The 24,591-nt window shown below is 40.6% G+C and overlaps 2 protein-coding genes across 8 annotated transcripts; one reads left to right on the top strand and one right to left on the bottom strand.

Annotated features, from left to right (window-relative positions):
* Positions 1-1,766: 1,766 nt before the first annotated feature.
* On the bottom strand, positions 1,767-18,915 carry pum2 (pumilio RNA-binding family member 2). Of its 7 annotated transcripts, none has more exons than XM_058612533.1 (23): positions 18,756-18,915; positions 16,124-16,487; positions 14,625-14,693; positions 14,156-14,261; positions 13,840-14,027; positions 13,591-13,763; positions 12,940-13,315; positions 12,753-12,846; positions 12,542-12,649; positions 12,281-12,426; positions 11,338-11,458; positions 10,529-10,669; positions 10,089-10,400; positions 9,776-10,003; positions 9,357-9,624; positions 9,089-9,218; positions 8,821-8,955; positions 8,566-8,703; positions 7,525-7,650; positions 7,172-7,243; positions 6,144-6,265; positions 5,130-5,322; positions 1,767-4,309 (listed from the first exon to the last, which is right to left on the bottom strand). In XM_058612533.1, the coding sequence occupies exons 2-23, from the start codon at positions 16,472-16,474 to the stop codon at positions 4,178-4,180; spliced, it is 3,729 nt and encodes a 1,242-aa protein (XP_058468516.1). In that variant the 5' UTR covers positions 16,475-16,487; positions 18,756-18,915; the 3' UTR covers positions 1,767-4,177. The 7 variants fall into 7 exon arrangements, with proteins under 7 accessions (XP_058468516.1, XP_058468520.1, XP_058468519.1 ...); XM_058612537.1 differs by having other exon boundaries at positions 8,827-8,955; XM_058612536.1 differs by having other exon boundaries at positions 9,776-10,000.
* A 1,088-nt stretch (positions 18,916-20,003) lies between these two features.
* Positions 20,004-21,495, top strand: LOC131443149 (rho-related GTP-binding protein RhoB-like). Its single transcript, XM_058612540.1, has one exon. The coding sequence runs from the start codon at positions 20,177-20,179 to the stop codon at positions 20,765-20,767; it is 591 nt and encodes a 196-aa protein (XP_058468523.1). The 5' UTR covers positions 20,004-20,176; the 3' UTR covers positions 20,768-21,495.
* The last annotated feature ends 3,096 nt before the right edge of the window (positions 21,496-24,591 follow it).

The raw sequence follows: 24,591 nt of genomic DNA, 5'->3' as shown, positions 1-24,591 counted from the left end.
CAATAAAATGTGAAACTCTACTACATCACTGACATGACAGCAATAAAAGAGTCAGTGCAGTGTTGTTGCATTTTAAATTTGAATGTAATTGCTTACACCTATAGTATATCACCGCTTTGACGGTGAAAGAATTTAATAGTTGTCTGTCCACTAGATACAAATTAATATCTTCAATTATATTATAGGAATATTATTGTTTGCCTCAAAACTCCTTGCATGGAAAAACACCACTGTTGCAGCCACTATTATGTTTATAATGAGTGTTCAAAAGCCATTCATGAAATGAAACGGTTTTTTTCAGACACCCAATAATTAGTTAATAAGTTATTAAAACATGTTGACTTTTCTTGATCGTAACCGCCTTCATACAAACACACGACACCAGGAAGTGGGAAAGGTGACGTCGACAGACGTCTGGTAAACACGTCTGTGTCACTAAAACGGCTTTAGTTTGACTTACCGTCGCCCTCACTGGATAGAATAGGACCAAACATACGAGCAGAGACGCAGTCAACGATATCCTCATGTTTCAGCTGAGTTGTACAAACAGTTCGTTTGCGTCCTCCTCACTGAAACCTCAGCAGGTGTTTTCTTCTTCATCCAGCCTCGAGACTGTGCGTCATTGCCGCAAGCCCCGCCCACCACCGACGCCAGGTGGATCGTGCATCCATTAGTGTAAGAATGTAGCTAAATTAGCTAAAAGGGAGACTTGATATTTGAGTGAAAGTACGAGTATGTTACCAGACAATCACTTTTAATAATATTACTTCAGTAAATGTCTTAAAATATGACATTAACTGTAGAAGTAAAAGTATAAATAAAAAATTAAAAAAGTGATTGAGCTATGGTAGCTCAGTGGTACGGTGAGTTGTCTTTCAACTGGAAGGTTGTGGGTTAAATTCCTGGGTCTGCTAGTCTATATGTGCCCTTGAGCAAGACATTTAACCCCATGTTGCAGCATGTGAATAAATATATATATATAGTTGATTTAGATGTGTGCTTTGGGTATATATATACACATATATATATATATATATATATATATACATATATATACACATATATATATACATATATACATATATACACATATATATATATACACACACACATATATACGTATATATATATATATATATATATATATATACACAACTATGACACAAGATAAAAAAAAAATAGTCGATTTTCTTTCCCCATGTTTCTTTGCGTTATGATGACAACATGAAACGCAGCAGGTCAGTCATGTGTTTGTCGTTTATATTATAATAACGGGGTTCAAATTTCTCTGGTCCTGTTATTTTGGGAGTAACTTCTGGTCGACTACAGCAATCAGCTGAAATTACAGCATTCAATTACACATAGCTGATGTCCATTTTACTTGTTTTTTCCTCTGAAGAAGTTCCTAAAAGGAAAGGACCAAAGAACAGAAAATGAACAAGTGCTTCATATTTTAAATTCATTCTTTCTTAACCTTTAAGTGTATTTAAAAAGCTAAAACAACTTAAATTTGCATTTCAATGTTCTTTAATGATAAAACAAAACCATATTAACATTTTACTTCAGCCCATTATTTATCTTTATAAGTTCGGGATCCTAAGGTATTTCTTCAGTAACACTTGGTACATACACCTGTATGAACCAAAGGTCAACCAACAAGCCTTGAAACAACTAAAACCTGTTTGGGTTGTTGTTTCTAGGCTAACCTTTTAAATAAGTGTGACGTGAAAACAAATATGAGACAAATGACAACAGGACGAGTCAAATGTTAGAAGAACAGTTTAATCATACATAGTCACAATTCTGCTTCCAAAAATGAGTTTGTTTTCTTCATCTAACATCTGGAAATGTACATAAGGCCACCTGAAAATGTACATGACTTTGACAGTGTGACAAAACTCATATGTTCATATTTATATAATTGACAATATTTTACACTGCTTTTGCTTACAAGGTAGTAGCTGTTCCAAAATACAGCACTGTTCTGTACAAAAATAATTCTTGTCGTATCCTGTGAAGTTTCCATGGTAGCAGAGAGGACTAAATGCAGCCTCATTTTAGTACAGAGTGTGTTTTCTTTTCTTTTTAAACTGTCACACATTAGAAAGACTATCAACAGTGGATGTTACAGCTCCAGTACAAATCGAGGCCGACCTTCCCCATAACAGATTAAAAACAAAAACCATGCCAGATTGTGAAGCCATAAAGTTTTTTTTTTTAAAATTACACTTGATCAAATAAAACTGTATACATTATATTCAGGGGGGAAGGAGTGATGAATATACACACATCAAAATGCAAATTCTTTGCCTTTTTTTTCCCCCAAAAAGTGTAAAAGACATCCCATTTACAGCATAAACGTTTACAAATGTACAACTGTACAGACGAAATAAAAGCATCACTACAAATTTAGAGCAAGGCCTGTCAAAAAACACCACAACTAGACATTTCTTTTTCAGTTAAACTAATAATCTTACACTTATTAACTGCACATATACTACATGTATTCTACAATTATTCATATAAAGCAAAGAAGCCATCACTACGAGCATTACAGGTGAATCGTATAGCTGTTGATGGCCCCACCAGCCTCCACCAATGCACTTGCATACCCAACCAAATGAAACAAAAATTATTAAAACAAAAAAGATTTAAAAAGATTATTTACGACATCCCATTCTTCCACTTTCCAACTAGTCCTAAGTCCTTTCCTCTCAGATGTACAAATCTAGCTTCTCTCACTTCACTACATTATTTTTTCTGACTACTCCAACCTTCAGGCGGTGGGGGTTCCATCAATGATGCAAGGCCCCTACCCAAAAGCAACAATTTACTCGTACATAAAGATGCTATACATTGTTAAACTACTACTACACAAGAGATGATTATTCAGTACATAAAGATACCGTGTTCTAGGGCAGTGTTCATCTCAAAACTACAAGACAGATAAGCGGTTACACAAAACATGATAAAGAAAAAAATAAATCATTGCAAGGATTAAAACCTGTCACAGCATGCCAGCGCATAACCCCACTATTCCCACCCCACTATTCCCACACAAAAAAAATCTCCCCCACTACGGTCACCATGTAGAGATTATACCAGGTTTCTCACCCGCTGTACAACCAAACCTCATGCTCTGTTTCTATAAGTTAATGGTAGCTTTTATCTTGCATAAATCCAGAGGGAATCACCTGGTTGGAGGGGGGGGGGGGGGGGGTAAGACGGCCAGAATGGGGCTCAGCGGATGCAGCAGCTCAGGTTTTGTCAGGCTGTGATGTTAAAGTACCGAAATGTCAGGCGGACTACGAGCTGCTGGGGGTAAACACGAGCCGCCACTTAGCCTGGAAAAGGAAGCAAGAAAAAGCAACCAGCACTGGAAAAACACTTCCCTAGACTAAACCACCAGTCCCCCAAAGCCAAACTTGCAAAAACTGGTCTTCAAGACCTGAGCGACTGTGGCATGTGACACATAGTACTCATACTGTGGACATAGGAGTTCATATCCATCCAGACTATGTAGTGCTATTGAAAACTAATCCATCAGCTGCTTTGGCAAGGGAAAACACGTTTACTGTGCATGGGATAATATACAAATATTAAATAGCCTAGACTTAATTAGGAAAAAATTGACATAAGTCTGGTTACAAAAACAAATGAAATTGTTGAATTTTTTTTTTTAAGGATCTCTCTCAGTTTTGCCTTATAAAGTCACTTGCTGGTGTTAATTGTAAGAATTGTAAATTTCAGCAAATGTGTAATAAATTTTTTTTCTACAGAGAATTTACAAGGTAAAAAAATTAAATGTACATGAAAATATGAAAATCATTCAAATATATCAATTACATCATTAACAATGGGCTTGTGCTTTACCCAGGAAGAAAAAAAAGAAAAAGAAAAGAAAAATTATATATAACGGCCTGCTGACTTTGTAAACCCTAGTGGCCACACCGGGGACCTGCACCAGGGGTGGCAGAGTGGCAGGGGTCAGTTGTCACAGCGTTCTTAGGTGAAGACTTGTCTTTTATTTTATGTTTTTTTGGTAATTCCCCCCAAAAACAGGATGTCAGAGGGTGTGTCAAAGGCCTTATGGCTAAGGAGCATCTCTCACAGAACAGGAGGTTTGGGGCTCCTACTTCTCCTCCACTTCTTCAGGGGACACATGTGGTGGACTGGACTACATGAGGCCATTTGTGGGGCCGCCGATGGGACCCAGTTCAGATCCGCTCTTCATGTAGTACTTTTCGAGCTTGGCCAAAATGTGCTTTCCGTAGGTGTACTTGCGCAAAGTGGCTATATGAGGCCGGATCTAAAAATAATTCGGGGGAGAAAGAGGGAAAGAAAATATGCAAATAAATGTTTCCATTTTCGTCAACCTGATCCTTATGCAACAGCTCAACAGGTTATAGTTTATAGTCACTCCATCTTGTGAGGGAAAAACCCCATTCCATATTATTATTATTATGAATTACAAACATTTGTTGAGTTGAATCCTTTAACAAATATGTGTCATTGAGCTCCAGGTGACCAGATAGCACTGCTTCTATAATTGCATCTTCTATTTCTGATGTTGCATGGACTTTATATGAGATGTGGTCATGCAACAGATTTTAAATTGCATCTGACGTGATCACAGTTGAATGTTTATGTTCACACTGGTCTGTTGGGAGAATTCGAAGCTTCTCAGCCATCTCATTCATTCAGAAAAACCGGATTCCAAAAAAAAAAAAAAAAGGAAAAATTCTCGTAAAAAATGTCAGGAAAAATTCTCATTAATTCAGAAAGAGTAATTTTTTTTAAGTTAATGCCATACACTTCCATAAATATAGAACAAAAAAATTAAATAAAAGTGAAAATATACTAAATGGCCACCAGAGGGTGGCTCCAGCTGCAGTTTGAATGGAAGTCTATGGGAAATTGAGCCAACATCCCATGAGATTAATAGAGTAAATATTTTCCTTTGGAGTTAACTAGTTTCAGCTCTTTTTCCAATTGAACATGATGTCAATTTCATAGATTATGTTCCCATTTAGAGGAAACTAGATGACAAAGCACTGCAGACATGAACAAACAGCTGGTATATAGTCTAATACCCTCTCTCTTTTTATGTAAAGGTTTAGAAGACTCACCTTGTGCATGATGATTTTGCGCTGAGCAGGTTCTGCCATGTCAATCATTCTTTGGACGACATAGTTGGCATACTGGTCCTTCATCATGGTGTACAGGGCGCTGTGGGGCCCGTCTTTCTGGCAGCACACTTCATCGATCAACAGAGCTCTCTCGGCACGGGAAGAGTGGATCACACACTTCTCAACAACATTACTGAGGGGGAAAAAAACACAGATTAATGAATTGGCACGTGCACGAAAACTATTCCTAAACTGAGCACAAGTGCTGACCTAATGTTTGTGGTTTCAAGGCTCAATTAAAGCTGTAGGGTGACTCGGGGCAAAAGATAAAGTAGTTTCGACAAACCACAGATGAGCAATCAAACTAATGTAATGCAGATAAAGCAGAGCAATGTTCGTTTTCAAAACAAAAACGTTGCACTGCTTGTTCGAGTGAGTTCAAACCGAGTTACTGAAGAAACCTGATCCACAATGGGCTTGGGAACGTCACAGTTTGTCATGCAAATCTGATTTGTAACACAAGTCAGTGTCTGATTTCCATTAAAATGGTCTCTGCAGTGTGACTGCAGTCAACCTACAAACGGTCATGATAACGATCACGTAGCAACTGGCTGACTAGTCTGCATATATATATATATATATATATATATATATATATATATATATATATATATATATATATATATATATATATATATATATATATATATATCTATCTATCTATCTATCTATCTATCTATCTATCTATCTATCTATCTATCTATCTATACCTATCTATCTATCTCTCACTGGCCTACTGGTAATTTAGTAACACTTCAAAAAAACAAAACAAACATTAAGCCTGACGAATATATTAGGCAACACCATATAACAAACTGGAAAACAAACCCCCCAGTGACAATGCATGCATTGTGTAAGACACACTGTGATACAGTGAAAAGGTTGACCTTAAACAGACTTCAAGTAAAACCACTTATCTATCCCAGCACAAAAAAAAAAAAAAAAACACCTTACCTTGCAAATTTGTGTTGGCTCAGGACGAGAACCTTTCCGCGAACCTCTGCCACTATCTTGCTCTTATCTTCAGGTCTGCCGTGCTCCAAAACATGCTGAATGACGTAGTTACCATACTGATCCTGCGGGGGGCAGTGGAGGCGTGAGCTCACAGTAAGAAGCCAGTTTATTACTTGATCACAAAAGAAATTAGTGTGACGCTCTTGGCTCGGATTGGTACTCATGCACTACTTTGCACCACTGATCGTGATTGGTGTGAGATAAAAAAAAAACATGCAGTTTTACAATGATGGGTAGACAACTGAGTGACACCCCCCATACGTGTTCTTACGATACCCTTACGTCATCACTGCGGAAGGTCAGACAAAACAGATGCTGATTTGGAGTGTTGCCGACCAAACACAACCATTTGCATCTTTGCCCCTTCAGAAATGGGTGATAGACTGTTTTGGGTTTAATTTTTAGTGCGACAAAGATGGGAGACAAAAACTCACCTGACCAGGCAACAAATAACACCACTCTTAAAGTCAACTTGTTAAAAGTAGTACATTTGTTGGGCAGGTTATGTAATCTCCAAGTTTAAATCAAGCATTCGCCTTCAAATCCATTCCCGTCAATCCATTTTCACAAGAACTTGGCATCACTTTGTTCTTAAACTTAACTTAAATATTACATATTTATACATGCACTCCAGTTGTTGAAGAGTTTTAGTTCCAATTTCAAGCAATTTTAGTGAAATCAAGAAGGTGCAAACGGAAAAGGGATTGATCAGGGAATGCTGTAGGCAACAGAGAGGGATCATCACCCAAAAGGGGAAGCATGTGCCTTGTGAATCCTCTGTGGCATAGAGGAAGAGAGAGGAAAGGCATGAAAAAAAATATAGCTGAATGGGTTAGGAGAAGGCCTGTGATAGTAGGGAGTTGGAGGACTATCTAAATGTTAAATCAAATCGTTTCCAAAAGAGAAGATAAAGAGGGAAAGAGGAAGGGAGCAGAGGGACATCCGCGAGAGAGGCAAATTGCTCTGACCTTGAACAGTGCATCGCGGGACACTGTATAATATGTTTTGGGTGTCATCTCCAATGATACGCCTTGATATTTCTAGATGGAATAAGTCAGGGGGGCAGGGTGGATGTTTAAATAATCACATGTCAGATGTAAATGGCAGCTACAGTACAAATACATTCACCCTTACACTTAAAAACTTAGCAGAGCACTACAGGAACACAGGAAAACAATGACAGGCTAAAAAAAACACCACATTAAATGTTCAAACATGAAGGTGACATGCAAAATACACAACACAATCACACATGAGAACAATGACCAGTCACCGCTAACAAACATGAACATGGACGCAAGTTGGAGACAGATGTGCTCACCTGGCCCAGCTGTTCAGAGTGCTGATGCAGCTCTTCCAGGATGGGTAGAGTCTGCTCCTGGGTGCAGTGCTCCAAAATCCTTTGGATCACTCTGCAGCCATAAGGATGTGTGGAGAGCACAAACACCTGGACAAGTGTGTGGGGGGAGCATAAGCATTTCAATTTTAATGTAGTTTCAAGAATACAGTCGCATAAATCCTCGTCCTGGCTCCTCTACGGAGTAAAGAAAACTTTATTTAGAAGAGGAGCAAAAATTACTTTGCCTTTCAGCTGAACTAACCATTATGTTGTGGACATGTTGTCTGTTTAATGAAGGCAACAAGAGGTCTGGGTCATTAAAGGACTTTTTTGTAGCCTTTTCAGGTTCAAGTTCCCGTTCTGAACCTTGGTGCTCTCAGCGAACCAAACATTCCCAACAGTGAGTAAGAAACAAAGTTCCACTGCCCTACATTATCAACAGTGGGAATTACTAGATGCACAGTGTAAGCAGAATACAGTAGTGGTAACATGGAGGATCACACTGAATGAGCTTTGCTTCCGTTAATTCAGAAATCTGTAAAGAGATGTTCTTTCACCATTTTTTCCCCCCGTATACTCTTCAGTATTCCTCTCATCTACAGCTTACACACGATGACGCAACAGTGAATAAAAAAATAAAATAAAACAGTACTTGGGGTTTTCCCTTGAGGACCAACTTTTCTGAAAATGCTGGCCAGTTCAAAGTTTGGTTTGGGGACAAGAAGGAAGCAGGAGCTACTAGAGACACTAAAGAAAAAGTCGAATACCTTTGTTAGGCCGATATTTACAGACAAACAAGAAGTTTTGTTTGCAGCAAAACTGTGAGCCACTTTTTCCCATGCGGCACAATTTCAATTTCATGTTGATTTCAAATCAGAAAAGAACACACGCTTCAAGACAGAAGTTGTGCGGCTGGTTTAAAACAAGTCAAAGATTGAATAGTATTCATGTTTTCACCGTCAACACAAAAGGGTAGACAAAGACAATGATAGAGGGCTAACCAACTTCTCATTATAAACTCACCTGGCCCTGGAAGGCATCAATTATAAACTGGAGGGCCTGAGGCTGGACACACTCGATACACTTCTGCACCACATGGTTCCCATTCTGGTCCTTCACACACTTCAACACATGGCCATCAAGCTCACGGACAATATCGCTCTAAAATGAAGAAATACAGGAACAGAGATAAAAAATAAAAAAAAAATCACAGAAAATTAACGGTAAAGATCTTTTTTTAACAAAGACTTTGATCAAAATAAATAAAATCTCACTTACAATTACCTGCTGGTCTGAGGAAATGGACTCCAAGGCTTTCTGAATGACCCTACAACCATACATCTGCAAAGCCAGGGGAAGGACATGTCCACGAATACGTGTTGCCAAAGCCAGTTTCTGGTCTGCACTTCCAAACTGCATTCAACAAAACAAAAGCACACATTGCAAATGCTCCAGAAAACAAAAGCAAACATTGCAAATGCTCCAGAAAACAGACACATAATGTGTAGTTTACTTGATGCCAACACAAAGTTTTAACAGAACAAACCTCAAAAAACTTCTGGATGACATAGTTCCCAAATACATCGGTCATCAGTTGGTATGCTGCCTGTAAGATCTCTCCAAACACCATCTGCCTCTCAGCGGGAGTGGCTCTCTCTAGCTTCTGTTGGATAAATCTAGAAATTCACAAAGTAAAATCAATATTCAAACATGATAAAATAAAAGACTTTGGGCCGATTCTGGCATAATAAAGCGATGTCTTTCTTCAGTTAAAAGAGAGTTAAAATGCCTAAATCATGCAGACGTTTAGTCACCTGGATCCGTGTTGGTCTTGAGAGAACTCCACCATGTGTCCTGGAAGGTCACGGAGCTGCAGGTTTGGGAAGCGGTTGTTCCTGAAGTCTTCCAGTAGGCGGCTGCGTCCGGACGGCATCACGTCAGAACGACTGTAGCGGGGCCGAGACGGAGGGAACAGCTGGCTGCTGGAATTGAACAGGCTGGATGTACCACCGGCGCTCCGGTACTTTGCTTCAGCTCCGGGAGCAGCGGAAATGTAACGCCCACTGCCGTTCGTCAGGCCACCTGGGATTACGAGACATGACCAAATTAAGAGTTATAAACACAGTAGTAAAAAAGGTTTTCGCTGTTAAGTGACCTTAAAATTACTTTTTTTTTAACTATACTCTCATATCAAACAAAGCTAAAATGCGGTTACCATAAATAACAGGCGTACCTAGGTGAAGGCTAGATGAGGATCCATGAGAGGAGGGCAGAGAAGGTGGCGGTGTAAGCGGGGAGTGACCCGGTGTGAGGCCAATGGGGCTGGGGGAAGAGGAGTAACCCAGGCTGTTGTAAAATGGCTGACCAATGGGGGTTAAATTGCTGCCACCACGTTTGTACAGGTCAGAGCTTGCCAACAAGGAGTCCCTGCGAGATACATTGCTACTGGTAGAGCTGGCTACTGTAAAAAAAAGAAAGAAATGAGTGCCATTCTAAGAAAACATACAGATTATAAACAGAGTGCAGCTGGCGGCTGATTCACTGACCAGAGGAGCCGAAAGCTCCAAGAGCAGAGCCAAGACCCACGCCGAGAGAGCCACCGGGGCTGCTGAAGCCCAGGGAGGAGCTATGCGGAGGTGGTGCGGCAGAGGTGTGCGAGAAGAGGGAGCTGCTCTGAGAAGTGTTGGGGACTGATCCAGAGCCATAGAACGAGCTGGAGGGCAGGCCGCTGCTGGGCGGGGGAGCCTGCTGCTGCTGCTGCTGCTGCTGCTGCTGCTGCTGCTGGGGTTGGGGCATGGAGCGGTACAGTCCAGTGGCTGCAGGACCAGCCATGTTGTTTCCAGAACCAGACGCAGCTGCTGGTGGTCAGGGAGAGACGAGTGTGAAAGGGTGAAAGGAAATAAGGTCAGAAGGGTGCAGACTGTTACCAATACTTCAATATTTATACTAAAAAAGGACCTCTTATGACAGATGGACTAGTGCTTACCAGCCTGTGCAGCCGCAGGGTTGATGAGGAGAGGGGTCTGAACCAGACGCATCGGCCCGCCTAGACCAGTTCGGGCACCAGGGCCCATCACCAAAGCTCCATTCTGGTCATAGTAGGCTGCAGGAGCCAAAACCTGATAACCTGAGAAGTTTATGAGCACAGAAAAGATAAGCAATTCGTAATTACTGCATATAAAGCACTCAAAGAAGAAATATTTAGTGTGTCAATTTTAAACGAATCTGTCAATTCAGAGCTGTCTCTCTTCAGAATGTGGTCCTAGATCATATGGTATATCCAATGTCATGTTTTGTTTGGCCTATATGCAAGTGTTGTCATTGTCAGCAAGTACTGAGCATTGTTGCCATCAACCTGCACCACAAAATCAAACAATAGAGGACAGTGTCATCCTCGAGAGCTAAATCTCACCCACTGCAATGGCTTCCGTTTAGCAACTTCCCCTATGAAGCCAGAGCTTATCCAACTCAACATATCTCCAGCTTCATTACAGAGTGGTTTCACAAATAAGACATTTCCTATTGATGTTGCACGCAAAAAGGTACTTGTGCACATTCAGATGCAAGGGAACAGTTATAATAACGATAATCTGATCTGTAATAAATCACATTTTAATCCTATTTGAACAATGTGGCTGGTAATCTGATCATAGCCTTTTACTCAAATGAGATTGTGATCTTAACTCAAGGGAACACCATCTTCAATGTGAAGGACTTTACCACGTACAGAACACCGAGTAGTCAAGATAAATGTGGTAAGTTGGTCCACAGCACTGGAATGAGGCTTCTACTAACCAGACATTCCTGCGTATGCCAACGCAGGGTTTGCAGCAGCTGCAGCAGCGAGAGATTCCTGTTGACTCTGCTGGCCTTGCCCTGGTGTGAGAGGTCGCTGGTTGTTTCCTGTGCGCATCACCTGAAGGAAAAGCAATTATGATGTCATCAAACCCACCGGCTGCTTAAGTACTGCATCAAAAGATTAAGTCTATACTGTAATTACAGCCTGTGACAACTTGGCTGCAGACAATGGGCATTTCTACTTTACATTAAATATTCATCACCCCAAGGAAAAGGTCAACAGTGCATTCATGTCTATGCTAGCTGCCTTGCTTGTTTTCTTCAATGAGACACATTCATGCTTGCAGATAAAAAAAATGCCTAACTCACACTCAACACTGGCAAAAAAACGACATAGCAATAAAGGCACTAAATGAACAACTGACGGCAGTATATGGTTGTCTTCACGGTAATGTTAATGCTTCTCACAGGGGGTTCTAGCCACAACAACTTGCAGGGCTTGCCAAGAAAATTCTCTTTCCTCTCAACAGTAAATCTGGTGGTATTTGTTATGTCTGGATTTTCATTACAGGCCATTACTTTTGAGTGCCTTTTAGTAATAAACTACTCAGCTACAGTTTTTGAGACAAAGTAACATTAGCTCTATGGCAGCAACAAATCCTTCTCAAACTCGGCACTCACTTGTTTGTTTTTAAGTCAAGAAAGAAAGGTATTTTCTCATTGAGACACTCTGCAGTTACTTTAATTTTTTGATAGTTGCCAGGATACTCGTCAGTGACACTAAAAATGGTCCGTACATCTTCACCATGACCTGACCAGCCAAAACCCCCCCCCCCAAAATACATTAGTCTAATCAGTTTTGTGCCAATGCTTTTACATTTCTTTCCTCGTACTGAAACATTTAAACTAAAATCAGATCAAATAAATCAACAATTCCAACCTGTTGTTGCCCTGGTCCTGGTCCCTGATTGGATGCTTGCTGATTTGCTGAGTGATTGGCAGTGGATGCAGCCTGTTGCTGGAAAAGATTAGCAGGGTACACGCCCCATGGTACGCTGTAGTACTGTTGGGGAACTACGGTGGGCCCTGCAGAAAACAGAGACATTTTTCAACTACTGGTGAAGAGAGCGCATGTTAATAATTCAAACATTTGTATTAAACTGAAAAGACCACTTGATCTGAAATTGTACAGTGTGATCACCTGCAAGCGTAGCTGCGGCTGCCAGCCCAGCAGCAGTGTAGGGATCAGTTCCAGGAGGAGCAGCATTAATGATGTATGGGTTTGGCACAAAAGCAGGGGCAAGGCCAGCTGGGTAATGTGAAGAACAGCCATGTAATACATATATATATGTGCATTAAACAACCTGAGCTAAAAGTATTGTGCGCTGTAATAAACGGCGAGTCTGACTTACCGAGATGCTGCTGCTGAGCTGCAGCCAAGGCATACTGTTGTTGCTGAGCTGCAGTGAGCTGTTGAACAGTCAGTTGATTAGATCTCTGGAACAACTGGAAAGAAAAGCACACAAAAGGAGTATCACAGTGTGTTGGGCAAACTTTCAGTTAGATCTCTTAATGGTTGCGTCTTGTGTTTCAACACACCTGCTGCTGAGAGTTGTAGTCAAATAATCCTACTGGTGTCCCTGAGGAGTCCACCTGAATCTGGTTCCCAGCGTAGTCAAATTGGAGGGACTCCACACCAGCTTGCTGCTCAATACCCCCCATGTTCTGTGCCTCCTGGTTCTGGAAATCCTCAGGTTGGGGCTTGTTTTGGGCAGGATTCTGTTGTTGGAGGACGTGGGGGTGGGGGTGGGGATGTGGGTGGGGGTGGTGCTGGTGCTGCTGGTGCTGGTGCTGATGCTGATGCTGGTGTTGGTGTTGGTGTTGGTGTTGTCCCATCATCTCCATGCCTGTCTGACTCGGGCCCATCCTCTCCACAGCCTCTGTGGGGGACGCTTGGCGGCTACCAGGGGTCGGACTGGAAATGCAGTGGAGTTAAGCATCAATGTTTTTGCAACTTTACTTCAGACCGGAGTGAAAACATCACTGAGCATAATGCATGTATACATTCACACAAATATAACAGAAGCATTTGTTGACTTGTTACACTTCAAGTTTGAGTTGTAAAACCACATTTCTTATATAATGCAACAAAATAATCCATATTAAGTGTCTTCATTCAAAAACAGTATAGCTGTCCAACGACATCAAGAAATCCACAGCCATTATGTAACCATGAAAAGGTAAACCTACTTGAAATCTTTGCAGTCTCTGTCCATGCCATTCAGAAGCCCTCTTCCACTGGCTTTAGCTGGATCATTGTCCTCGCCCACCTTCATCTCGGGGCTCTTATCCTCTTCAAAGGGTGATATCTTCTCTTGGACATCACTCTTCTCTCTGCCATCTTGGTCCGCGTCTCCTCCACCCTGCATTCACATAGAGATTACATGAGACTATTTGCCATTCAAGTTACAATAAGCTTTTCTGAGAATCATGACTTACAAAGCCTCCGTTCCTGTAGCGACCGTCCATCTTGTCACCAGGGGAGGAGCTCAAGACGTACTCCACCATGCTCACGCCCAGGCCTCCACCTTCTGAGCGAGGTGAAAGCACCGAATTGGAATCACCATTCCCATGGAAACTCTGGCCTGGTCGACGCTGCACCATGATTGGCTGAGACACTGAATGATCTGAATGAAAAGCCGTTATCAAAGTTTCTTATAAATATAAAAGAAGACCGCTTGAAGACCATGATCAATGGTGAGACATTTAAACACGATTTACATATTATAAATAACAGAGGAATGAGTTTACTTACGAGACGTTCCCCAGGCATTGTCCCTCCACTCCTCTCCAAGAAGCATCCCTTTCCTTCCATCTTTGGCCAGTTCATCAGAATCCCAAAGCTTTTTCGCAGGCAAAAGCTAAGAATACGCACACATTTTCCCCATATAAGTCATTATTTTTAAGAAAAACGTTAATTGTAAACCAAGCACTAAATACTAAAGTTTAAATATCATTTCAAAATCTTTCTGTTCCTTTTTAAATTGTGCATTTAAGTCTTGCTCTAATCAGGTTAAATGTGTACTAAAGGGAACAAAAGGTGTCCATGAGAAACAATGCACTACTTTCATCAAGTCGAACACACAAACCTGTCAAACTATCGTGTGAGACGGTTCAAGTCTTCTTTGTCAATGTCTTAAAGCTACATTTCAACCCTGTACAGAGCCCTTTTCATTTTCACTTTATGGGGAAAAAGACACATGATCAGGCCAAATCCTACTCACCTCTCCCATCCCCCTCGACTCCAAAGCAAGTGCTTGAAAGTCATAGTTCATTTCATCCACAGCGCGACCCTGAAATAGGGAGGAATGTTTTTAGAACAATTTCATAGACAAATTTAATTTTCACACAATCCAAATAAAGTCTCTTCATTGTAATGTTACTAAAAGCACAAAAGACTTTTGCATTTCGGCTCTAGGTTACTATTCAATACAGAGGCACAAAAACATCTACAGTTTTTGTAACCAATTCGCAGTGTGAGCCATAAATAAGATTTAAAGTGAATTGTTTATGACTGCAAATTTCTTTAATCTGTCCATCTGACACCATAATGGGATTTGGCTGCATACTTGGTGTCAAAAGTGTGATTCTTTTTCTCAAAAGATTCTAAATCGATTCAAACTTTAAGCCACAGTATGTCATACCTTCACAAAATTTTCAGGTTATACCCAAGTTTAAATATTTTTTTTTGCTTGTGTTACACTAAGCTACCAAATCTTGCAAACATTTTACTCTGATTTCATGACATAACTTTTCTTGCACACAACAGCAGAGTAGACCCACAAAATGAACTGTGACCCATGGAATCAGAATCAAATTGAGAGATTCTGAAAGATTCACACCTCTAGTGCTTACCAACACTTCTCTTTTTTAATTTAGATGTTTGTGAAAAGGCAGCCATGGCAACTAGTCAGTTGAATGAAAATGTTTGCCTTTTATCTCGACTGTTGCATTCAAGATACTAGGAAATGCCATGGACTTTTTAAATCTCATGGACAAAACAAACACTTGGCCACTGTACAAGACCTACTATAAAAACTTCAACACACTAGAACTGCTAAATTAAGCCTACAAACAAATTGTAAAAGGCCAAAGTTCCACTGCAACTCACTCTATTGAAAAATAAATTTGTTGACATGAAAGATCTTCATTTTCAGGACTAAACAAAGTCCTGAAAAATGAAGACCACAATTTGTAAAGCCAGGTTTCTTATATTAAGGCCAATACCCCATGGTGGTTAAAAAATTCATAGGAAAAGCCAAGTTCCCCCAGAAGAGCCACAGCTGAACACAGCACCACAGTAGTAAACCGTTCATTAAATTGTTGCCAAAATGTCTAATCCACATGTTATTTAATAAACCAATATGGTTTAAGAACTATTTGGCATGTATCCAAGAGAGTGTACCAGGCAGAGTACTGCACCAGTTCAAATGTGAATAGTGCTCAACCCTACATAATCACAAAACAACTTTTCTCATCCCTCTCAGCTTTTCCAACATAACTGTTCTTCAATCTGTTTTATTTTTGCTCTTCCACTCAACCATTCACATGATAAACCACCAAAAGCCTAATTTTAATGTGTTCTAACTTAAATAAAACCCTAGAGGAAAAAACAAACGTCACCTGGTGTAAAATAAATCATCATACCACTTTGGATCTTAACATTATGTGTCCAAACACATGACAGTCAGACATACACCACAGGGCAGTAACAATTTCTTACCTGATCAACATGATTAGCATCTCCAGTTGGCCAGCGATGCTTCCCGGGGACGCAACCACCAAGTTGCTCTCCGGGCTGCCTCTGAAAGAAGTATCCAACTGTGGCATCATCCTGAGATCTTCCACTCAGCAGAGGCTGAGGTGTACCTGGGGTAGGGTTGGGACCCCTGTCCATTCCCTGTAAATGTGGGCCTCCAGGAACCTGTCCAGCTCCTGCAACTGAAGCAAGGGGCCCTCCACCATGAACTCTTACACCTCCAGTGTCAGGAGCACCATTTGCATGCAGCATCCCACCTCTCGTCTCCTGCCAGGCCACGTCATTCATACCTAGGATGCTGCATGGAATGCTCATTCCACGGGAAAGCCTAAACAAAACCACAAAACTTTATTAATAAATCATGTGATATAATTTCCCTGTGAATATGCACACATGTGGAAGGACATGGTCTTTTTATGGTGACCTGCAAAATGTACCGGTTTAGTAATCTACCAGTGTGACTGCAACACAAATAACTTGGATGTATGAGGTAAGTCAGTGTTTCTGTTTACCCCAAGTACAAGGAGCACCTACTGTAACAAGACAGTAACTGCACCAAGGTGGGTTTTTAGGGTTAACACTGTAAGTTGCAACATGTGGCCTTCACTCACAGTTGTGAGCCTTTAGATTAACCACATTTATAAGTAGAGGTATGAAAAACGATGCACACTTTAAACTTAATAGAGAACTGTTAAAATATTCTTAAACACAATCGAGTCCTTTACAGGGCATTCATTGAAATACCTTGAGTGTTACTGGAGGGCATAGCAAGACTTTTTTTTAACGTGTTGTTGCATTTTTTTAATTTTCATGTAGAAAATCAAGGTTCATGAAAAAAAATCCAAAAAGAGTATATATATAATAATATAATAGAACTACTATAATAACGTGAAAGGAACATTGTTTTAGGACATAAAACATTTCAGAACAGTGTTTCCCAATCTTGGTCCTTGGGGACCCCTGTCCTGCATGTTTGAGATAAGCTGATTATTGATTTCATCAACATCATTAGTTTTTGAGATATTATCATAGATGCAGGAGGAGACCGAGCCGCATGACTGTACTTTTTGCCTTCGGTAACCGCACTGACATTTTACTCCTCTAATTAATACAAATGTCATTATGATGCTTCATGTGACGTAGCTGGATCTCTGCTGATTGGCTGGGTGAAATCCAGGTTTTCTAAGATATAGCGGTAAAGAGGTTTTGGATGTCTGTGGATGTTACCAAATATAGTTCTTTGCCTGGTAAAGGGTTAAATACTTTGATTGTTCTGTGAGTTAAGATGTCCATGATAGTTGACATTTTCTATAGCTACATTATCAAATATATTTAAAAAGACACAAAGACAAATTTAAGGAAGTCTCTAATATATTAATATATAAAGCATGTATCATGTACAATCAGGTATGTTATCCAACACCTCACCGAGCACATGTTCAAAAATCAGAACTACACAATAACACCTCATAACAATTTAAAAATAGTATATAGTAAATGTACACACAAATACATGAATATTAAACAATCATTTCTATACACCATGCACTACACTATGCATGACAAAGCCTATCCTCAACCATATACTTCAGAGAATGTTACTTTAAAAAATTGGTAATATTTGGACATTCGTGCAATTTTCAGTTAAGATTAACGCGGCTGTTTGTTGATTGGCAAAAGGCAGCTACATATCGAGTGGCTGTCAGTTATGCTGTTCGCTTGCAAACGCAAGAAGGCGAGCTGGTTATCATTGTCGTTAGCCTGGTGTTAGCTGGTGATCGTGAATGTAGCGAAACACGACCACAAATGTAACATATTAACGGGGACGGGCGCTTGAAGCAAACTGCTGGCGTCACTAGCTACAGTGAGGCCTTCAATTGATTTAATTTTAAGCAACTTGCTACAATTATACATGCAACGATCCGTACTGATCGCAAACCGACATGAAAGCCTTTCAAGGCTAGCAGGCTGGCAGAGCTAACCTAGCCAGCAACGCCGCTGCTAATAAGCGAAGCTAACTTTGCGGGTTTGGCATGATGTTTGCGCAGTGTTTGTTTTCATTTTAATTAATAAAACTTCGTGCGTTGGAAGACTAATATAACGCATAGCAATACATATATTCTCACACGGGGGGGATCAAACGTGTTATTCAGCTAATGCTACGTGAATGGACTTAGCATTAGCAACACCCTCAGCTAACCAGCTATGGCTAACTGCAGCAGGCCTGCTGATTATAATTGCTGGGCATCAATAAAAAAACCTTGTACATTACACGCACCGGCCAATGCGTTCCGGGAACACAAAGCTGCTCTTATTGTTTCATATATCACATCGGCTGTTTGTAACAAGCCAAAAAAACACTGCTAACGCGAGGTGGGGCTAGCATGCACTAGCCGCCGAGTTGGTGTTGGTATAAGCTAAAACATTAACCAAACACAACGGCTAAACAACATGGCCCCCCTTCAAGTTCCAAACAGAGGGGCCTTAACCGCTAAACAAAAGGGGAAATACTCACAGCACCGCGGTCGCCTTAAAAAGCAGCCCCCGTTCTACAGATTTTTCTACAGTCGTGGACGAATACGGACGAGATACTCACGCGTCGTCGTGTCGTTAGAGGGTCTAGGCTTGTTGCACGCCGTCAACCCGAGTCTATATTGTTTTGTTTCCGTGGAGAGAGCGGTGATTTTAGCAAGGCTTCAGACTCAAAAGCTAGGAGTTTGCCTACGCCAGTGCCCCCTCCCTGTAAATAACGTGAACTGCGTAGACATGCGTATAACAATGTCAGGGTGATCTCGCCTTTAGTGCAAAGCACTGGAAGATAGACAGCACTATCTTTGCGTCGGTGTGTGTTTATTTCATCAGTGTACTTAAAACCGCCCAGTTGTGTCACAATTTTTCTTTTTAAAAATGTTTTTCTTTGTTGTTCCAACTGCTGAATAATCAAAGCATTTGAACAGTCACTTGTTACAATTGATGTTTATTATTCGTTTTAATCCAAACCACTCAACAACTAAGTTTTTACATGATGTCTTTATTTGTAGTCATTTTAATGAATGGTTTATATTATTTATCATTAATGTGCAAAATGAAATGTTAAAAATGTTCTCATTTTCCAAATTAGTACTGCATCACACTTTCCCCCCAAAGCTTTTATATTCAATGAGTATCTTTTGGTATGTTCTTTTAATGGATATTTATTAGATTAAATGTCTGTTAGTACTTTTAAGCCTTCCACTACAACTACCTTTCACATTTTCCTAATTAGAACAATTTTCCCAAAAGGTTTTATGTTTGAGTATCTAGTATGTGGTATCAAGTATGTTCTTTTAATGGATATTTATTAGATCTGATGATTATTTTCTTAGATGATTCATAAATACATTTAGATAAATGTCTAACATTGTTTCCAACACCTCCATTTAAAATCCATTTGTGTTGTTGTGTCCACAACATATTCAATTTAATTTCTTAAATATTCAAAATGACATGTGTGCTCAACTATATAAAACAAAGAAAAGTCCAGATTCATCACTATACCAAAATATTTTGTGAGCAAGTTAGAAATAGATAAACAATAGAATATGATCTCAGTCCTACTATTTATCAGATTGATAGAGGTGTTACCCGACAAAAAAAGTCCCGTCATGCGTAACCATAGCGTCTGATTTGGATGAATTGAGCTGATCCTGGGTCTGTTGGTCCTCGTGGTCCATGACCCTCCTCTCCAAGTAGAAACCCAATGAGATCCAATCACGTCCTCCACGGCACACTGTGATCTCACCTCCCTATTTCCGATTGGATTGCTATATTTAGGAGAACCACCCTGCGCTTTATAAAGAGCAGCGGTTTCTGGACAAGGCTGTTTGAGCGACAACGTTGACTTACGGGACAGGCTTGTCCAGTTTGAAACGGGGTATAAATAAGTAGTGGGAGCGGATACTAGGCGCACAATACACACGTCTGTGTTTCTGGAGGCGACACATGTAGCGAGAGCGGTCGTGGAAAATAATAGTAAGGATGGCAGACATTCGCAAAAAACTTGTGGTGGTGGGGGACGGCGCGTGTGGCAAGACGTGTCTGCTGATTGTCTTCAGCAAAGACGAGTTCCCCGAGGTGTATGTCCCCACTGTGTTTGAGACATATGTGGCGGACATAGAGGCGGACAACAAGCAAGTGCAGCTGGCTCTGTGGGACACAGCCGGGCAGGAAGACTACGACCGCCTGCGCCCTCTCTCCTACCCGGACACGGATGTCATTCTCATGTGCTTCTCCGTGGACAGCCCGGATTCTTTGGAAAACATCCCCGAAAAGTGGGTGCCCGAGGTCAAACACTTTTGTCCCAACGTGCCGATTATACTAGTGGCCAACAAGAAGGATCTGCGCAACGACGAGGGCGTAAAGAACGATCTGTCCAGGCTGAAGCTGGAGCCTCTGAAACCGGAGGACGGCCGCGCCATGGCCATGCGCATTGGCGCATATGACTATTTGGAATGTTCAGCCAAAACCAAGGAGGGGATCTGGGAAGTGTTCGAGAGCGCAACGCGGGCGGCCCTGCAGAAGCGGAACACGCCGCCCGGCGGTTGTCTCAAGTGCTGTGTTTTGATGTGAGTCCACGGTTGCGTGGAGGAGAAAACACGAGGCGCGGACACGGTCAGACGCGGCCGGACGTGTCTGGACATCGTCGAGGGCAGGGACCGTGGGTCTGGGTACTTCCCCTCGGCTCAACCTAAACGAGTGACTGTTGCTGTGAACACGCTGGGCTGTGAGATTTGCACTGGTTTCAGTCTGTTCTGTGTGGGGGTCACATGATCCAGTCTGACTGTTTGGGGGGGGTGAAAGGACAAACCACAGGCGTTTCAGTCTGGACGCTGTTAACTATAGATTTTTAAAGGTCCACTGTGTATTTGAGTTTATTTGAGTTTACTACCATTATGTGTTTGGTTTTCAGAACAATACTTTTGTATGTACTTTTCACAAGGGTTGAGCCGGACTTTGTTTTGTTTTTAAAACAGACACTTGTTGAACAGTGAAACATTTCACACATTTGAGATGTTATACCTCACAGTGTTGACATTATATTGATATATATATATATAATGGAACTGTTTGAAGAAAGGTATTGTTATTGATACGAGTGTCCAGCCTTGAGAAGGGCCTTGCTTTACAGAGGCAGCCATCTTTCGCGGCCACGTTTCTACAGCAGTTTTAATTGGACAAACCATCCAAAGTGTGTATTTCACGTTGTGAAGCGGACCCTTGTTACACAAATGCAGATAAACGGCGTCATTTGTGGCACATGAAGGCCACCATAGTTGCCTGCAAGGGGTGTGTGTGTGTGTGTGTGTGTGGGGGGGGGGGGGGGGGATGAAGGGGTGTCTCGCCCACCATTCGATGTCACAAATGAAATTACACACTGGACCTTTAATTTCTCACCCTATAAAAAAAATAATAACAATGCAACTTTGCATATAGGCCACAGCCCTACTGCCGAGGTCACACATTTTGTATTAAGCAAAGCGGATACAATTGCACTCATTATTTATGTCGACTTTGTGTTGTAAAATGACCGCATTAATCGTGTGATATAACTACAGTATTTTACAGAGAGTTTTAAGCCTTCAAATCGGTATAAAGTTCTGTATTTCTCCTCTGCTCAGGCTTGATGCCATTTGTACATTACAGCTCAGGTTTGGTAGGTTTAAATATGTTTTTTTTCTGGGCCTGCAACTAACTTAACTTAGTCTGTCCAGTTTATTTCTTGTTTGATCAGTAATTTGTCCTCTTTTGTCTACAAAGCAAACGTAGAGGAACAAAAAAACCAAGCCGAATTATACAGCATATCGACATTAAAGAGGCTGAAGTTACATAACTTATTTCAAACAAACACTTTGGGCTGCAACAGTTAATCGATTCATCACTTTGAGTGTTTTTTTTGCGTTTTTTTAATAAAAACCAGCTTCCTGATTTTTCAGCTTCTTGAATGTGAACATTTTTTGTTTTTTCCTTGCTCCATATAACAAAGAAATCAGTAAAACTGAATCATAATCGTGAGTTGCAGCCCTACAAACATTTCAATTTATCAATTGATTATCAAAATAGTTGATTTTGTTACAGCCTTATTTTTGCCAGTGTTGTTCAGTTTGATAGGACACTAGTGAGAAAAGTTTGTAGTTTTTATTTTTGATTATGTAAGGAAAAAGTACACAAAGACAATGTCAGAGAACAATGTTATGGTCAAAATGATTTCATATTTCATTACATTCACGAATCCCTGGCTGTCTCCAAGACACTAAAAGACTTTGTCCATTTGTCCATCCATCTAATGCTGTGTGAGGGATGTTTCCAAGAGACGACTGAGCATGTGCGATGGTTTTAGCATGTGACCGCTTTGCTCAATTAACAATGTTTTCTTGAAAGGTGTCATTAAAAGGAAAAACGGGGCTCCGTCTGAGCCACTCGCACACTCTCATATGGGGTTAAGCCACATGGTGGCAACTTATTAAGAGAAATGAAATTTAAAATGTGTCATATGTGAAGTTATAACTGCCTTGTTATAGTGCTGACACCAACAGAAGGGTATCCCTTTTGATGGAAACACTTCATGTAAAGGAGTACTGCTTTCAGAGGCTGTAGAAAAGTTTGTTTACATTAATAAACTGAATTATGACGGTTTGACACACGCAAACGCCGTGTTAACATAATGTCTGTGAATGTATCTGTTCAGAAACCTTGTTGGAGCCTCGAAGGTAACGGAATAAATCAATGTATGTCCGCTTAATATTCCATTCTTGCGAAATAAATTCAGGTCACGTTTGATCTGTGTCTTCACAGCACTGTTGTGTAACTGTTCTCTTACTTTTATGGTGGGAGTGCCTGTTCAGATGACAGCTATGGACATCAATTACAGACTGTTTCTACACAGCAAAATCCAGGGCAGGGCACTGCCGGTTGTACAGTGTGAGGTAACTGAAGGAAAACAAGCTGAAGTAAACTTAAAATGTGTCATTTTCATATAAATCAGAGTTTAAAAAGAGTATCCTTTACACATCCAACTAGAGTTATGGTGGTGTAAAAGTCACATTCCTCCCTGCCTTCTGTTGCTGGGTTTTTTGCTGACTTACAGAGCAGGAATGCATTCTGCTGGATTGGTTGATTTTCCCACACTGGACCCCTCGCGAGCCTTTGATTTCCAGTTTCATTCGCCAGACAGTTCAGTGGTCATATTTGTGATTAAAAAATAATCACAGGAGAGAAAATAGGCTCAAATCTTAGCTGAAATGTTTGTGGGAGATGAACAAATCTGCATTAAAGGTATGTTTTCTATGTTGTGCAATGTGTGTCACCACCTCTATTTTGCCTATATGTTCATTCAGCTCATCTTCTACCGCTAAAAAAACGTTAAACCACATCTGCTGCTAAAGCTACGCAGTAAAGTTCATTTACCGCGGTATTTACTGGTATTTTGTGACTGTCATTACCCTGTGAATTAGATTTGTCTTCTGATTTTGGCACCAAAAAAGGTGGTGAAAAATAATGAAGTACATCATTGTAGTGCCTCTTTTTTCATCAGAGTGTTGGATCGTATGTCTGGAAAAAGTAATTCTCCTCTTGCTCTCCTTCTTAATGTGCATATGACAAGAGGCTGTGTATGCAATCTTCTGAATGCATTCTTTCACACGTGTAACTATATACAGTTGAAACCAGAAGTTTACATACACGATATAAAAAGACATATGCTTTTTTTCTCACTGTCTGACTTGAAATCAGACAATCACTTTTCCTGTTTTAGGTCTGTTAGCATTACCAAAATTATTTGCTAAATGCCAGAATAACGAGAGAAGGATTTTTTTTGGACAATTTTTATATATATATATGTATATATATTTATATATTTCTAACCCTTTCTTCAAAGTCAGAAGTTTACATACACTAAGATTACTATGCCTTTAAACAATTTTGGAAAGCCCAAAAGAAGATGTCATGTCTTTGGAAGCTTCTGATAGGTTTATTGACAACATTTGAGTTAATTGGAGACACGTCTGTGGATGTATTTTAAGGCACACCTGAAACACACTGCTTCTTTGTGTAACATCATGGGAAAGTCAAAAGAAATCAGCCAAGATATAAAGAGAATTGTGGACTTGCACAATCTGGTTCATCGTTGGGTGCAATTTCCAGATTGATTCAGAAGCAGTATGCTTTGGGTCATTGTCCATTTGGAAGACCCATTTGCGCCCAAGCTTCAACTTCCTGGCTGAGGTCTTGAGATGTTGCTTCAGTATTTCCACATAATGTTCTTTCCTCATGATGCCATCTATTTTGTGAAGTGCACCAATCCCTCCTGCAGCAAAACAACCCCACAACATGATGCTGCCACCCCTGTATTTCACAGTTGGGATGGTGTTCTCAGGCTTGCAAGCTTCTCCCTTTTT

The sequence above is a fragment of the Solea solea genome, chromosome 17, assembly GCF_958295425.1.
Source record: "Solea solea chromosome 17, fSolSol10.1, whole genome shotgun sequence".
Lineage (NCBI taxonomy): Eukaryota > Metazoa > Chordata > Actinopteri > Pleuronectiformes > Soleidae > Solea > Solea solea.
Note: the sequence above shows the minus strand (reverse complement) of the source record. Positions and strands in the feature narration are given on the sequence as shown.

Coding starts and splice junctions, on each gene's coding strand:
- pum2 (XM_058612533.1), bottom strand. CDS start 16,474: ATGAGCATTCCATGCAGCATCCTAGGTATGAATGACGTGGCCTGGCAG. Junction 9,219..9,356: donor CAAGACCAACACGGATCCAG/GTGACTAAACGT, acceptor GTGAATTTCTAG/ATTTATCCAACAGAAGCTAG. Junction 5,323..6,143: donor AGCCAACACAAATTTGCAAG/GTAAGGTGTTTT, acceptor TTTCCCCCTCAG/TAATGTTGTTGAGAAGTGTG.
- LOC131443149 (XM_058612540.1), top strand. CDS start 20,177: ATGGCAGACATTCGCAAAAAACTTGTGGTGGTGGGGGACGGCGCGTGT.